The sequence below is a fragment of the Elephas maximus genome, chromosome 2, assembly GCF_024166365.1.
Source record: "Elephas maximus indicus isolate mEleMax1 chromosome 2, mEleMax1 primary haplotype, whole genome shotgun sequence".
NCBI classification, from domain to species: domain Eukaryota; kingdom Metazoa; phylum Chordata; class Mammalia; order Proboscidea; family Elephantidae; genus Elephas; species Elephas maximus.
In genome coordinates this window covers 130,474,533-130,491,134 of record NC_064820.1, presented here as the reverse complement: position 1 = coordinate 130,491,134, position 16,602 = coordinate 130,474,533, and the positions used below count along the sequence as shown (strand labels likewise).

Genomic DNA, 16,602 nt, shown 5'->3' with positions numbered 1-16,602 from the left:
GTTGTTGTTGTTGTTAGGTACTGTCAAGTCAGTTCCTACTCATAGCGAGCCCATCCACAATAGAACGAAACACTGCCCAGTCCTGAGCCATCCTTACAATCGTTGTTATGCTCGAGCTCTTCGTTGCAGCCACTGTGTCAATCCACCTCATTGAGGGTCTTCCTCTTTTCCACTGACCCTGTTCTCTGCCAAGAATGATGTCCTTCTCCAGGGACTGATCCCTCCTGACAACATGTCCAAAGTATGTAAGACGCAGTCTCGCCATCCTTACTTCTAAGGAGCATTCTGGCTGTATTTCTTCTAAGACAGATTTGTTCATTCTTTTGGCAGTCTATGGTATATTCAATATTCTTTGCCAACACTGCAACCCAAAGGCATCAGTTCTTCGTCTGTCTTCCTTATTCATTGCCCAGCTTTTACATGCATATGATGCGATTGAAAATACCATGGCTTGGGTCAGGCACACTTTAGTCTTCAAGGCGACATCTTTGCTCTTCAACACTTTGAAGAGGTCCTTTGCAGCAGATTTACCCAATGCAATGCGTCTTTTGAGTTCTTGACTGCTGCTTCCATGGCTGTTGATTGTGGATCCAAGTAAAATGAAATCCTTGACAACTTCAATCTTTTCTCTATTTATTGTGATGTTGCTCATTGGTCCAGTTGTGAGGATTTTTGTTTTCTTTATGTTGAGGTGCAATCCATATTGAAGGCTGTGGTCTTTGATCTTCATTAGTAAGTGCTTCAAGTCCTCTTCGCTTTCACCAAGCAAGGTTGTATCATCTGCATAACGCAGGCTGTTAATGAATCTTCCTCCAATCCTGATGCCCCATTCTTCTTCATATAGTCCGGCTTCTCGGATTATTTGCTCAGCATACGGATTGAATAGGTATGGTGAAAGAATACAACCCTGATGCACGCCTTTCCTGACTTTAAGCCAATCAGTATCCCCTTGTTCTGTCCAAACAACTGCCTCTTGACCTATGTAAAGGTTCCTCATGAGCACAATTAAGTGTTCTGGAATCCCCATTCTTAATGTTATCCATAATTTGTTATGATCCACACAGTTGAATGCCTTTGCATGGTCAATAAAACACAGGTAAACATGTGGGTCTCCACATGGAAGGTGAGAATTCTACCACTGAACCACCACTGCCTCCACAGTTTTATTAGGTGATCGAAAAAGGATTTTTAATGGCCACATTTTGCTTCAGTGTTAGCTGTAGGAGGGTCTGATTAGCAGGGGGATTGGCCAGCTTGGACACATTGGTCAAATGGGCAAGGCTTTCAGGAAGAGTCGCACTGGGGCATTTATTTCCCCTACTTGATACTGATTATGTAAGGACACATTTAATTCTTTATCCAGGGTGTGTGTCATTTTGGCCTTTTCCTGCTGCCAAGTTTTGGGCTCAGGTTTTTTTGGATGGAAGGAGCTGGAGAGCAGGGCAAGGCAAATTGTTTTGGGCTGTGAAGACTCAGCCCTTGGCAGAGGGCTATTTATGGGAGAATTAGACTTCTCTGGTAGATTTAGGGGACCAAGAGGGAGCTTAAGGAGAGGAAGAATACTTTTCTCGGAAGTTCCAGTCAGTCTGAGCCTTCTGCTGTGGATTTATTTGATTCTCACAGGCTCGTTTAATAATAAAGTTGTGGTCTTGTCAAATATTTCCCAAAAAAACTTAGTTTGTGCCCTCTTTTAAGCAGACTCTTTTGAGTATAGATAAAAGTGAGACAATCCTGTTAGGCCAGGCAGAGAGACCCTGAACTGACAATAATCAGATGGTGCATTCCTAAGTAGACCTACCCATGATGCCCTCTCTGCCACCAGCAGGGCATTTTTTCATGTTTCCATAGGGACCCTGTACTCTGTTGCTATGGAGTCCGACTTGGTTCAGAGGAAGCTACCAGTAAATACTTGGAAAGGCCCTTTGTCCACATCCCGCACCAGTGGGAATTCCAATTTTCTCACGCATTTTTTGGGATCTAAATTTCGGTTTTCTGGTTATGGAAATATAACCGGAAAACTTCCGTTTGTTCTCTGCTAGAATGGGAAACAGCAAATCTGATAAATAATTCAGGGAACCTTTGTTGCTTCACTAGTTGTCCGTGCTTGCTCACGACTTAGGATTTTATAAATAGGAACCACGAATATAATTAAAAAAAAAAAAAAGTATAAATTTAAGATAATTTCAATGTAAGTTAGAAATCATGTCTGCTGCCATCAGAGATATTCTTGGTTTTTACTTAAAAAATCATAACTGTTGAGTCCCCTGGAGGCAGGGTCAAAGGGAAACAATGAAGCACCCTTGCTTTCTCTCTAGAAAATAAGTCCTTGGATTTGCAGTCTTTGCAGGGTAGGTAGGATTTTCACAGGCCTAATTTATGCAATCTCTTTGCAGGAATGAATAATAGCTAATATAAAAGCCCAGAATTGAGAAGCAATTTTGACTGTATTATGGTTCAAGCTGTTTTAGGGTAAAGTAATTTAAAAATAATGGAAAAGACACATTTTGGTCTAACTGACCAACCATAAAACATCGATACGGCCAGGTGGCGATAGAACTTGCATTTTTTAGTCTGGGATAGAGACGGACAGCGTTTTTGCAGATAATGCAGTGATAGACCTAGTGCTTCTCTCTGGGCCACAAGCAGAGAAGCTAAAGGGAAAGGGAGACTAATGCACTGGTGCCAACACCCTGTTCTTTCCATAAGGGGAGGTGACAGCCCAAGTTCCAGACATATTTCTTTCTCCATAAATAATTCTAAAAAAGGTTTAAGGTATCAGCCAGAGCTCCACTACATAGAAAAGCAAAATTCTTTATTGGGTCACAGGAGTCCTCCCTGACTAGCTAGGCAATTGTGTGGAGTGGCAAAGACAGTATGGAAAGTTTAAAGATAGAGCAGCAGTTTAAAGATAGAGCAGCCAAAATGGTATTTAAGATTATAAAGAACACCTAAGTTGATGTATTGTACTTAGCATCTCACTGAAGGTCGTGACTGTAAGTGGTGCCTCCTCAAATGAAATTTACCTGTTGATCCAGGGAGAAGAATGCCTTACTAGGCTTGGATCCTGGGCATTACCTGTAGTAACAAGCCCTAGTGTGAACTACTGAATACTCTTTGTGCAGAATTCACCAGCACATTATCCAGTAAGTTTGGGAAATGCTGTGTGCTGTACTTCTTTTTTTTGCAAATTTATTTTAGCCTACAGTAATGGTATGTCTCAAACTTATTTGACTATGGAATTTTTTATTGCCTCCCCTCATTCTTTTCAAGAACACGATTTAACTAATAGTCCATTATTCCCCAGAGTTTTAGGAAACATTGCATTAAGTGATTCACGTTGTTTTTATATAACTTTATATTGGGTAATTATAAATACTTATACTTTATCAGAGAATCTTGGGATCTTTAATTTCTTCTAAGGACCGTCATAATTGTGTTCTAACAACTCAAGAAAGGGAAATTTTTAGTTGAGCCATGGAAGGGTACAGCAGATGCTTGCTTCCCTCCGCCATGGCATGATGGAGGGCCTCTCCTCCAAATTTTGAGCTGTTAAAGTAATGTCAGTGATTATGCATATGGAGCAGCCCTTGATGGAAGAAGTCCAACCAGAATGCTCCTTAGAAGCAAGAAGGGCAAGACTGCATCTTACATACTTCAGACGTATTGTCAGGAGGGATCAGTCCCTGGAGAAGGACATCATGCTTGGTAAAGTACAGGGTGGGCAGAAAAGAGGAAGACCTTCAACGAGGTGGATTAACACAGCGGCTGCAACAGTGGGCTCAAGCATAACAACGATTGTAAGGATGGCACAGGACCAGGCAGTGTTTTGTTCTGTTGTGCACACGGTCGCTATGAGTCGGGGCATACTGGATGGCACCTAACAACAACAACAATATGAATGATAGATTTGGCAGTTGACCCAGGGTCATAAACTAAAATGATGGAAAAAGGACAGTTATATTCAAAATGTGACCTGTCAAAGAACTTAAAAGGCCTTTATTCCATGTTCTTTTAGACCTTTGATGGTGTCATAAAGCAAGCAGATAGTCTGTATCAGAGGTGACAAACTGGAAGGCTGGATGAGCTCACATATAATCTTATTTCATTTGGTCCACATAATGTTTTACATTTTAAAAATATTGTTTCACAAAAAATTTGGGATTTTTAGCTCCCATGGAAAACTCAAGAGATTGAGAATGCTGGTGACACACATATGTGACAATAAACAGGAGATACTGATGGGGAACATCTCCCACTAAGTGGACTAGTGCTTGCTGGGTTACGCCAAACCCTACCTGACCTGCATTACCCCCGTAAATTATCAGCCTGGCTCCTGTAGGCATTTGAATTTGTGTTCCCTGGTTTCTGTGGGGCTGTTCAAAGTGAAGGCCCTGCTACCTGCTCTCTTTTTGGCCCTTTAGTCTCCCCTTTTTAAAGAAATTCTACCTCTTAATTTATACATGTAGTTTAAGGCTTTATTCTGCTGCTATTTAAGGATTTCATTTTACTTGGATCCACAATCAACAGCCATGGAAGCAGCAGTCAGGAAATCAAAGGACGCATTGCATTGGGCAAATCTGCAAAGGACCTCTTTAAAGTGTTGAAAAGCAAAGATGTCACCTTGAAGACTGAGGTGCACCTGACCCAAGCCATGGTATTTTCAATCACATTGTATGTATGCGAAAGCTGGACAAGGAATAAGGAAGACCGAAGAAGAATTGACGCCTTTGAATTGTGGTGTTGGTGAAGAATATTGAATATACCATGAACTGCCAAAAAAACGAACAAATCTGTCTTGGAAGAAGTACAACCAGAATGCTCCTTAGAAGCAATGATGGCGAGACTGCAGCACACATACTTTGGATATATTGTCAGAAGCGATCAGTCCCTGGAGAAGGACATCATGCTTGGTAAAGTACAGGGTCAGCAGAAAAGAGGGAGACCCTCAATGAGGTGGACTGACACAGTGGCTGCAACAGTGGGCTCAAGCATAACAAGGATTGTGGGCATGACGCAAGACTGGGCAGTGTTTCATTCTGTGGTGCATAGAGTCGCTATGAGTTGAACTGACTTGAGGGAACCTAACAATGACAACAGTTTAAAGCTTTGACACTGAAATGCAAATTTTCCTTGTCCCTGAAAAGGGAAATAATCCTAGCTGTTATCAGTCATTGGCCTTTGTGTGGGAGGTCTCTGTTTATTCCAGAACTGGTTCAGGAAGGAAGGAGGCTAGAAAGAGAATGAGGGCAGCAGAGTCCCAAAGAAAATGTCAGGGATACTCACTAAGAAGGGAACAGGGGCAAGGACACTGTATGGGAAAAGTGGTAACTCCTCTACCTCCCTCACAACTTTCCCTGGGCTGGCCTTTATTATCAACGTGTGATTCAGATGTACTGGTCTACCAGAAGCAAAGTATCTGGAAACAAGTGTCAGAAGGATGAAATAGGCCAGACAGGGGAAATGCCATGTGGTGGAAAACATGCTGTGGGAAAGATTATTTGTGAAAGAATTTCATGGCACCATAGAGAGCAGTGCCACCAAGGGGCATGCCAGTCTAAAAAGAGAAGAGTCTGGTATGGCACTTCCGGAAGAATCATCATGCTTTCCTCACAGACATAAACATGACAGGACCAGCAGGGAAATGATTTGCCATGAATGAATGTACATTCCTTCTGGTTGATTCTTTAAACTGCCTGTTGACTGTTTTAGTTTCCTAGGGCTGCCATAACAAATTACCACAAACTGGGAGGGTTAAAACAACAGAAATGTATTCTCTCACAGTTCTGGAAGATAGAATTCTGAAATCAAGGTGTTGGCAGAGCTGTGCTCTCTCTCAAGGCTTTAGGGGAGAATCTGTTTCATGTCTTTCTCTTAGCTTCTTGACAATCCTTGGCATTAAGCTCTTGGCTGCTAACCAGAAGGTTGGTGGTTCAAACCCACCCAGTGGCTGCATGGGAGAAAGACCAGGTGATCTGCTTCCATAAAGATTACAACCAAGAAAAATCCTTTGGAGCAGTTCTATTCTGTAACAAATGGGGTCGACGTGAGTCAGAATTGACTCGATTGCACCTAACAACAACAACGTTACTGGCAATCCTTGGTGTATAGACTCTTCAATCTCTGCCTTTGTTATCACATGATGTTCTCCTTGTCTGTTTCTCTTTTCATAAGGACACTAATCATATTGGATTAAGGGCTCACCCTGATCCATCATGACCTCACCTTAATTAATTACATCTGCGACTACCCTATTTCTAAATAAGGTCGCTTCAGAGCTTGTGGGAAGGGCATGAATTTTGGGAAGACACAAGTCAACCCAATACATTGTCGATTTTGAAATCCTTCTAAAATTGAATCAATTTGCAGTTATAGCATCAGACCTGTTGTAGGCTGAGTTGTTAGGAATTTGTGCTTAGGAAAACTAGGATTTTTTCCAGTACTTGTTAACATTTCGAAACTATGGTCCATTAGGATCATGTTACTTATATGTGATTCAACCTAAAGAGACACAATGCGGGAGTCCTGGCCAAAATAGATAATGCCTATGTAAGTGTGGAATTAAGCTCAAAAATCTTTCCATTTTCAAATAAATGAATAGGATTATGTGCACCACAGATGGTATGTCAGTCCCTTGTGTGGGATCCATTACAATAGTCTATTCCAACAAAAACTATTTTTTTTTTCCTCCCTGCTGTATAAATCATTTATTTTATAGAGGAAAAGTTTAGTAGAACATTTCCTTGTGAGTTTTTATTATTAGCATTTCTCCAAATGAAGGTTTCTTGTATTTGGAGAGCCCACCGACCAGAGACCACAGAGCCTTATTAGAATTGCCCAGTGTGCATAGTATTTTAGTGTTAGCTTAGATTTTTTTTTCCATGCCTGGAAGTTTATCTCACATTCTAATTTTTTTTTTTAAACATCTTTACTGAAGTGTAATTGACATACAATAAACTGCACATATTTAAGTGTGATTTTATAAGTATGTATATATATAAATCCATGAAACCACCATCACAATCATAACAGTGAACATATTCATCACATAGACATGTTTCCTCATGTCCCTTTTTAATTCCTCCCACTAAGTCTTCCCTGCGCCCCTCATCCCTAAGGAAGCAATAATCTGCTTCTGTCACCCTAGAATAGTTTGTATTTTCTAAAACTTTATGTAAATAGAATCATACAATATGTTTTCTTTTTTGTCTGGCCTCTTTCACTCAGCATAATCATTTTGAGATTCGTCCATGTAGTTTCTGGTATCATTAGTTTATTCCTTTTTATTATGAGTAGTATGCTATTATATGGATATACTATGATTTGTTTATCCTTGCACCTGTTTAGGGAAATTTGGATTGCTTCCAGCGTTTGGTTATTACAAATAAAGCTGCTGTGAACATTGGTGTACAAGTCTTTGTATGGACGTGTGCTTTCTTTTCTCTTGGGTAAATAGATACCTAGGAGAGGAATGGCTGAATCACTTACTGATACATAAATCACGTACCACGCAATCACTTTTTAAGATGAACAGTTCACTGGTTTTTAGTATGTTTACAGAGTTTTACAACCATAGCCACAATCAAGTTTAGGACATTTTCATCACCTCAAAAAGAAACTCCACCAAGTTTCTGTTTGGGGTGATGAAAAAAGTTTGGGAATAATTAGTGGTGATAGTTGCACAATATAGTGAATGTAATTAATGCCACACTTAAAAATGGTTAAAATGGCAAGTTTTTTGTTATATACATTTTACCACAATAAAAAAAACAAAAAAACTCCATACCCATTAGCCATCACTCCCTTTTCCCCTTTACCTGTACCCAGCTCTAGGCAAGCACTAATCTAATTTATATCTCTATAAATTTGCCTATTTCATATAAATGGGATCATATAATATGCTCCCACAGTGTTTTGTCCATATTTCTGATTACCCTTTCATTTTGTACCATGCTTATTGGGTTTTGGGGGGCCTACATCTGACATCATCTCCACACTAAGTGCCCCTAATCTGCCATCTTTGTATCACAGCAGTGACTAGCCACGTGTCTGCTACATCAGTGAATTTTAAATGCCAGGGAGGAGAGAATTCCTTCCCTTTTATAACTAAACACAATAGGGTAGGGTGCTATGTGATGTTTGAAAAAAAACAAAAACAAAATGATTCTTGTCCATACTAAAACCTTTTAGTAGCAATTAGATTTTATGAAGAGTTTGCATATAATTGGCCTCAAAATATGGCGGGAATAAAGTTTATCTTGGAATTCAGCTCTCTGTTTGTTTTCTTTCCCTTCAGCAGTCACTTTTGAATCTTCTGACTTCCTATACCTAGCCATCTGCTACTCATTTCCTAGTATCTTACCCAGGGCATCTTCTACCATCCTCTTCACCTCCTGTCCTTCTCCCCACCACCCCATTAAACCCATAATATGTCTTGGTCCACAATTGAAGTGGTGAAATCCTGGAATGGGAGTCAGTGACCAGAGTTTAATCCCACTTCTGCTTTCATCACAAGCTACCAATATTGAGAAAGGATTCCATTTTCCTAGTTCAGTTTTCTTGTCTGTAAAAATGAAAGAATGGTGTTCAGTAAAGGCACCTATAGCTAGCTTGAAATGTGTAAGTTCCTCTATAGCAACCCAGGGGATAAATAAGAGACAGCAAAATTTGCAACTTATGCACTTCATTCATACGAACATTGGAATAAAAGGAACTTCTAAGGAAAGACGGATTGGCTGGAAGATTTGTATATCTACTGGGCAGTTATTTTTAAGAGATACTTTCATTCTGAAAACATTTTCAAAATTAATCTCAATGAATTGATTATATTATATCCTTTAGAACAAAGGTATGTACTGTTAGTCCCGAATTTGACAGATTTGAGTTACAGTGAACTGTACTTACAACTGTCTGTTTTTTATTTTTTGTACATCTTATCGTTAGTAACATGTACTACATAGTGTTGCAGCATGTAATTTGCTGATGTTATCATTCTCAGATGTTCACTTGCAGATGTTCAGTTTTATGATTTATTGTTAAAACACTATTGTGTTTTGAAATGAAAACTAGAAAAAAAAAGGAGATTTTAACTTAAGTCAGAACCAACTTCTGACAGCTTCGTCAGAACTGGACCCTGTTATAAGTGGGGGACTACTGTACTGTGACTAGAGATGTAATTGTTTTATAAGGATATACTGGCACTGGGTTCTGGGACTGGTCTATAAGGAAGCCTGTAGTCAGAGAGAGACTCTGACTCTCACCATTTGCCACCATTTTTTTAGGTGTATATCCAAAAGGAAATGTTTATGGCATAAGAGAAAACCATTGAGTATAGTTAGTGGCTCTCAGTATTAAAGCCAAGTATTTACAAGTGAGAGGAATGACATCCCTGGCCCTGGTAAGGGGATTTAAATGGATTTGGGAACTGAAGTTGAAACAGGAGTCTAATTATGGATGATTCCAGGGTCATCATGTCAGTCCTCACCTGTTCATCAGGCAGACGGTCTGTCCACAACTTTCACTTCAAAGAAGTGGCATGTTCTTCTCATCAGTATCTCTCGCCTCCCGTTCTTGAGGGAAAAGATGCCTTGGCTGTATCTTTCAGCTTGTGTCTGCAGCAATGTACTAAGTGTGAATCCAGAGATTCAGCTTATAGCTGGCCTCTAAAAAAGGCTACTGAAAACTCAAAATATGATATTTAATGATTTCCTTGAAGGGAGAGAAAAATAAATCATATTGAGAAGATCAGCTTTGCTAGGATTATCCTGGTTTTAACTACCCTTTTAAAAACAAAAAGAAAAGATGTGGGTAGCGAATAAGGGTCTGTGTTTGCCATAGTTAGTGTACTTGAAACTTGGTGAGTTGGGACATCAGAGAACATAGAGAACGCTATAGTATACTCTCTTCTCCACTGTTCCCTCTTTTTGCTCCTGGCCATCTTAGAGGTACTTGGTGATGGCTATGGCTGAATATGAAGTCCAGAGACAATGGAAAGAAGGGCATAGAGCAGAGATGGTGCAGGTATGATGGAGTCTATCATGCTGTGAAAAGTCTTCATCATGGCAGTAGAATTTTGTGTCTTTTCCTTTTAGAATCTGTCCCAGTGTTAATTATTTGTCTTTAGGCTTCAATGCCAGAGGTGGCTTTAGCTTTAATTTAGGGAGAAGCAATTAGGAAAGCATATTCTCCTTTCTAAATTCTAGTTAACTTACAGGCGAATTTGTTTTCTGCTAATGCCTATCCATACTTTGCTTCAGACTTTGGTCAAAGGTTAGCTCAAGGTTTTATAAATAATACAGATTTAAAAAAAAGTATCATCACAGGATTTATCTTCATCTATTATAATCGTCTGTACTTCTTGGGACTTATTTTATAAAACATTAAGTTTGGACCCTTAGGAGTCACACATAAGAGCAGTTGTATGATTATTCAGCGTTCTAAAGTAGATCTCTTTTGATTCTACATATAAAAATTCATTTATTATCTTTTTTGGAATTAATAAAACAAGAGCAACATTTAACAATAAACTGGGATCCAGGCATACGGAATTCTGAATCTGATCCCTCTGAAAAACATGCTTAACTTATGTATTTATTTACCCATTTTAATAAAAGTTATCTTGATGTTGGAGGAAAGGTCCGAGGCCTGCTTGCTCAATCTTAGAGTTTCAGTTGGTGCCTTTGTGACCAGTTCTTTTGGTACAGTAACCTTTTTTATTCCTTCATCCTTCTCTTGATGCTTCTTGCATTGTTCAATTTTTTGCCTGTAGAATCCTTCAATATTGCAACTGAGGCTTGGATTTTTTCTTCAGTTCTTTCAGCTTGAGAAATGCTGAGTGTGTTCTTTCCTTTTGGTTTTCTAGCTCCAGGTCTTTGCACATTTCATTGTAATACTTTACTTTGTCTTCTCGAGCTGCCCTTTGAAATCTTTTGTTCAGCTCTTTTACTTCATCATTTCTTCCTTTCATTTCAGCTACTCTATGTTCAAGAGCAAGTTTCAGGGTCTCTTCTGACTTCCATTTGGTCTTTTCATTCCTGTCTTTTTAATGACTGTTTGCCTTCTTCCTGAATGCCATCCCACAACTTATCTGGCCTTCAGTCATTATTGTTCAAGTGTCAAATCTCTTCTTGAGATTGTCTCTAAATTCAGGTGGGATATACTCAAGGTCATGCTTTGGGTCTCTTGGATTTGTTTTAATTTTCTTCAGTTTCAGCTTGAACTTGCGTATGAGCAATTGATGGTCTGTTCCACAGTCGGCCCCTGGCCTTGCTCTGGCATGATATTGAGCTTCTCCATCATCTCTTTCCATAGGTATGGTCGATTTGATTCCAGTATATTCCATCTGATGGGGTCCACATGTATAGTCACCATTTATGTTGTCAAAAAAGGTATTTCCAATGAATAAGTCATTGGTTTTGTAAAATTCTGTCATAAGATCTCCCACATCGTTTCTATCACCAATGACGTATTTTTCAACTACTGATCCTTCTTCTTGGTTTCCAACATTTGCATTCCAGTCACTAATAATTATCAATGCATCTTGATTGCATATTTGATCAATTTCAGACTCCAGAAGTTGGTAAAAACCTTCAATTTGTTCATCTTTGGCCTTAGTGGTTGGTGGGTAAATTTGAATAATAGTCGTAGTAACTCATCTTCCTTATAGGCATATGGATATTATCCTATTGCAGACAGTGTTGTATTTTAGGAGCTCTGGTGGCAAAGTAGTTAAGAGCTATGGCTGCTAACCAAAAGGTCGGCCATTTGAATCCACCAGCTGCTCCTTGTAAACCCTGTGGGGTAGTTCTATTCTGTACTATAGGGCCGCTTAGAGTTGGAATTGACTCAACGGCAACAGATTTTTGTTTTGTTTTGTTTTGTTTTGAAAGTCTGAATTCAGGTTGCCAGCTCTAGGGGAAGGCTTTTTCTCTCTTGGCTTTGAGGGAAGGTCCTTGTCTCTTTTGAGCGTCTACTCCTTGGTGATCTTCATGTGGCTTAGCATCTCTCTTCCCCCATTTCTGCTTTCTTCCTTGCTTGTTTTAAATTCTTTTATATCTCAAAAGAGATTGACTCAAGACACACCCTACATAAATCCTGCCTCATCAGCATAATGAAGATAACCCATTCCCAGATGGGATTATAACCACAGGCATAAGGTTAATATTTACAACACGTATTTTTTGGGATACACAATTCAATCCTTAACAACCTGTTTTATTTTCCTAATAAGGCATAAATTAATAAAACTTATCTATAAAGCACAGGGTATCTTATCCCGCCCTTAAATAAAATTTTGGAATATCTGAAGCCAAAACTCTTTCTTACTAGTTATTCTCACAATTACTTACGTATCCAAATATTTTAAAGTCAGTTTAACCAATGTGAGAGACATGAAGGTCGAAGGTGATGCTAATGGACACCACAACATATTTTTGGTATCCATTTGTATCAGCAAACTGAACTTTGCTTTTGGCAATCGACAGACTACCCATCCACTCCTGTTTGCCATGATGCCCCCTTACCTCCAAGAGTTGTATCGCACCCAAGATGTTAGCTAACTAAATAAAAGAGGAATTGAGATTTAAAATTTCCCAAAGACCTACATACGTTTTTCTAATATCCTCCCCAATAGAAAAAGGTGTACATTTCTCCTGTGTCATTAACATCTCCACAGAGAAATTTGACAATTGTTTCTGGTGAATGTATTGTGTAAAGGTTACCTCTTGGTCTGCTCTGTTGCTCTGGAGTCCTGACCTCTTGCCTTGTGGTACGTTGCAGCTTCCCTGTATGCTCCTCCCCAAACACACACAGAGGATATATTTGGTAGTCAATGACAATTTTTTTTTTAAGTGGATTAGGCAATTTACCTTGAAATTTCTTTCCTAATTCAGCATGAAGTAGAATTAAGCAGTAGAAATGAAGGAATTTATTTGGTGATATCAAAATAAGAAGGGGAATTGTTTGCTTGTACAGTGGGCTGTAAGAGGGTTGCAGAATGGATTGAAGAAAATTATCAAGTATGCGTGTTGTTTTTAAGTGATACTTGAGATGGGGGATGTGAAACAGCTGTGTTGTTGCGGGTTTTTTTCTCATGCCAACTTTCTTTATTTGATTGATTTTCTCTCTGACAGCCCACTGTGCTGATAAATGTGTCCATGGTCGCTGCATTGCTCCAAACACCTGTCAGTGTGAGCCTGGCTGGGGCGGGACCAACTGCTCCAGTGGTAAGTTCCCACCTGCTGTTGTCTGTCTTGGGATATTTTCACTGTATGGGCCCCCTTGTCTGCAGATTTCCCTGAGCCAACAGTTTTCCTCTTCATCCCGATACAGAACATGGGGTGGATTCCAAATCCAACTCATTAACACAGTTCCATTTACATGTGTATATGTGTTACATACAGAACTGTTGTCAGTAGAGTATAAAGAAAGGTACTTTAGAAGGAGATCTTAAGAATCTGATACTTTTGTGACTAGGAATGCATTTTCCAGAGTAGGGTCCAGAATTTAGATGTCTTACTTTTGTAAGGCAGTTGTGGTAACCCAGCTATTGTATTCTAACTTCTCTTTTTACCTGTTGAGTTAGCTCAGATACTTTCTTGGTGATCAAAATTTGTCATCTTTTGGTTTTAACCCAAAAGTAAAATTGTTATTTTCGATGCTTGACATATCTACTTATCTCTGACTTCTGAGGTGCAAATAATAAGTACTTGTTCAGATAGTTTTGGGGAGATATGTTTGTAGTAAATAGAAACTGATGAGCATTTTGGTTCTTGCTAAATCAGATCACAATATAGTATATAGTTTGTCTCTATTATGATTAGAATTATAACCCTAAAATGATGGTATTTTGAAATATGAACAGGCCAGGCCTAACATACCATTTCATTATTATGAGGATTATATGATGAAATGCCATACAGTACAGTTGCTTTTCTAAATTCCACAGTTAAAACTTCAGTCTTCTTGCTTTGCTCATTGTTACATGGTAATTGTGTATACTTCCTGTTCCTTTATACTTCTTTTTTTTTGCCTTAAAAGTTGTCAGAGGAAATTGAAGTGTAACTAAAATGTAATTCACGAAACTTCACATTTACAAAGGGAAATAGCAGTTTTTAAAAATCAGCAGATTCTCGTGATAACACAAATTTTTCCTCACTGTAACCAAATAATTTTCTGAAACTAATCTTAAAGGACTTTAAGCAGTCTAGATAAACTGGTTTTAAGAAGTTTGCTTGTTTACATTTGAAATTGCGGCGTTTATGCTGTATCTTGTTGGAACTTCTTGTTTTAAACTTGTGATCTCTCAACTCCTGAACGTGCATCTCCAGGGGAACGTCCTTGATGCTGTCTGTGCAAAGAACACTCCTTGTGAAAGACTCTTTGTTATTGTACCTTCCACAGGGGGTGTGTATGTGTTTGTGTGTGTTTCTGCCCCACACAGGTTTCTCAGTTCCAATGGATATAACTGCCTTGCAGGGTTTTGTTTTGCTTCTGTCAGAGATCATGAGGAGAGTGGGCATTTTGTTCCCATGCCATTGAGGCAAAATGTTTGGGATGTGGGACTTGGCTCATGTCCATTTTTCTGGCAGACTGACCTCAAATGAGATGTTGCTTTCATTAACTTTTTCAGTTTAAAATTCAGTTGTGCCTAGACATTCGGAAGAAAAATAACATTATCATTAGCTAGTGAGAAAGGGAAGAGTGAGTGTGCTCTTCATCTGAATAACAAGGTTTGTTACTAATTTCAGGGCAAAAATGCTGTGGAATAAGTTCAGTTGTATTCATCCTTTGTCTCATAAGGACTGCAGCCTACCTCAGACTAAGTAGCCAGACTGCAGAGCATTTGTATAAACAAAACAGAAGCCTACATGGGTTTCAGACTCTCTAGAGCTGATTCAGGCCTTCTAGAAAATAAATCGTTGACTTGTTTTGGAGTTTACTGACTTTCAAATGAAGTGTCTGGAATTCTGAGAGTAAATGTTCTTTCAATTCTGGAAGATAGCATTGAGACAAATTTTAATTTATTCCCTACAACTCATGTTTTGGATTTATAATAACCAAAAACATAGATAAACCTGAGCAGATATCTGAAGTCTTTAAAGATGTTTTGAAGAAAAACGTTCCTGACACCTATCTTAAGCACATAAGAAAGTAGTATTCTGAGCTAGAGCAACGGGTCTTATTACTCGGAGCTTCTCTATGGCATGTACCCTAACATCACTTGTTAGGATATGTATCTTTTTGTTTACTGCTGGCTAGATAGTTCTTGAGACAAAGTGTATGCTCTAGCAATACACTAAGTACCAACTGCTGTAGAGTCAATTCTGACTCATAGCGACCCTTTAGGACAGAATAGAACTGCCCCATAGAGTTTCCAAGGCTGTAAATCTTTTTTTTTTTTTTTTTACTGTGCTTTAAGTGAAAGTTTACAAATCAAGTCAGTTTCATTTTTTTTTATGTACTCCTAACTGTCCTCCTCCTAATGAGACAGTACACTCCTCCTCTTCACCCTGTTTCCCCGTGTCCATTCAGCCAGCTCCTGTCCCCCTCTGCCTTCTCCTCTCACCTCCAGACTGGAGCTACCCATATAGTCTCATGTGTCTACTTGAGCCAAAAGCTCACGCTTCACCAGTATCATTTTCTGTCTTATTGTCCAGTCCAATCCCTGTCTGAATAGTTGCTTGTGGGAATGATTCCTCTCTTGGGCTAACAGAGGGTCTGGGGACCATGACCTCCTTGGGCCCTCTAGTCTCAGTCAGACCATTAAGTCTGGTCTTTTTACAGGAATTTAAGGTCTACATCCCTCTGTTCTCCTGCTCCATCAGGGGTTCTTTGTTGTGTTCCCTATCAGGGCAGTCATCGATTGTAGCCAGGCACCATCTAGTTCTTCCGGTCTCAGGCTGATGGAGTCTCTGGTTTATATGGCCCTTTCTGTCTCTGGGGCTCATAATTACCTTGTGTCTTTGGTGTTCTTCATTCTCCTTTGCTCCAGATGGGTTGAGACCAATTGATGTATCTTGGATGACCACTTACTAGCATTTAAGACCCCAGATGCCACTCTCCAAAGTGGGATGCAGAACGTTGTCTTAATACATTTTGTTATGTCAAGTGATCTAGATGTCCTCTGAAACCATGGTCGCTAGACCCCATCCCTGCTACTCTGGCCTTCAAAGCATTTGGTTGTATTCAGGAAACTTCTTTGCTTTTGGTTTTGCCCAGTTGTGCTGATCTCCCTGTATTGCGTGTTGTCTTTCCCTTCACCTGAAATAGTTCTTGTCTACTATCCAATTAGTGAATACCCCTCTCCCTCCCTCCCCACCCTTGTAACAATCAAAGAATATTTTCTTCTGTGTTTAAACTTTTTCTTGAGCTCTTATAATATTGATCTCATACAATATTCATCCTTTTGCAATTGACTAATTTCACTCAGCATAATGCCTTTCAGATTCCTTCATGTTATGAGATGTTTCACAGATTCATCGTTGTTCTTGATTACTACGTACTATTCCATTATGTGAGTATACCATAATTTATTTATCCATTCATCCGTTGATGGGCACCTTGGTTGCTTCCCATTTTTTTGCTATTGTAAACAGTGCTGCGGTG

The 16,602-nt window shown here is 39.3% G+C and overlaps 1 protein-coding gene across 2 annotated transcripts in view; it reads left to right on the top strand.

Annotated features, from left to right (window-relative positions):
• MEGF10 (multiple EGF like domains 10) overlaps positions 1-16,602 on the top strand; it is a 179,121-nt gene that overhangs the window by 67,575 nt on the left and 94,944 nt on the right. For both annotated transcript variants that reach the window (XM_049873371.1, XM_049873381.1), the window contains exon 5: positions 13,128-13,220. In XM_049873371.1, the coding sequence (XP_049729328.1) occupies positions 13,128-13,220 (93 nt within the window). The remainder of the gene's footprint in view (positions 1-13,127; positions 13,221-16,602) is intronic.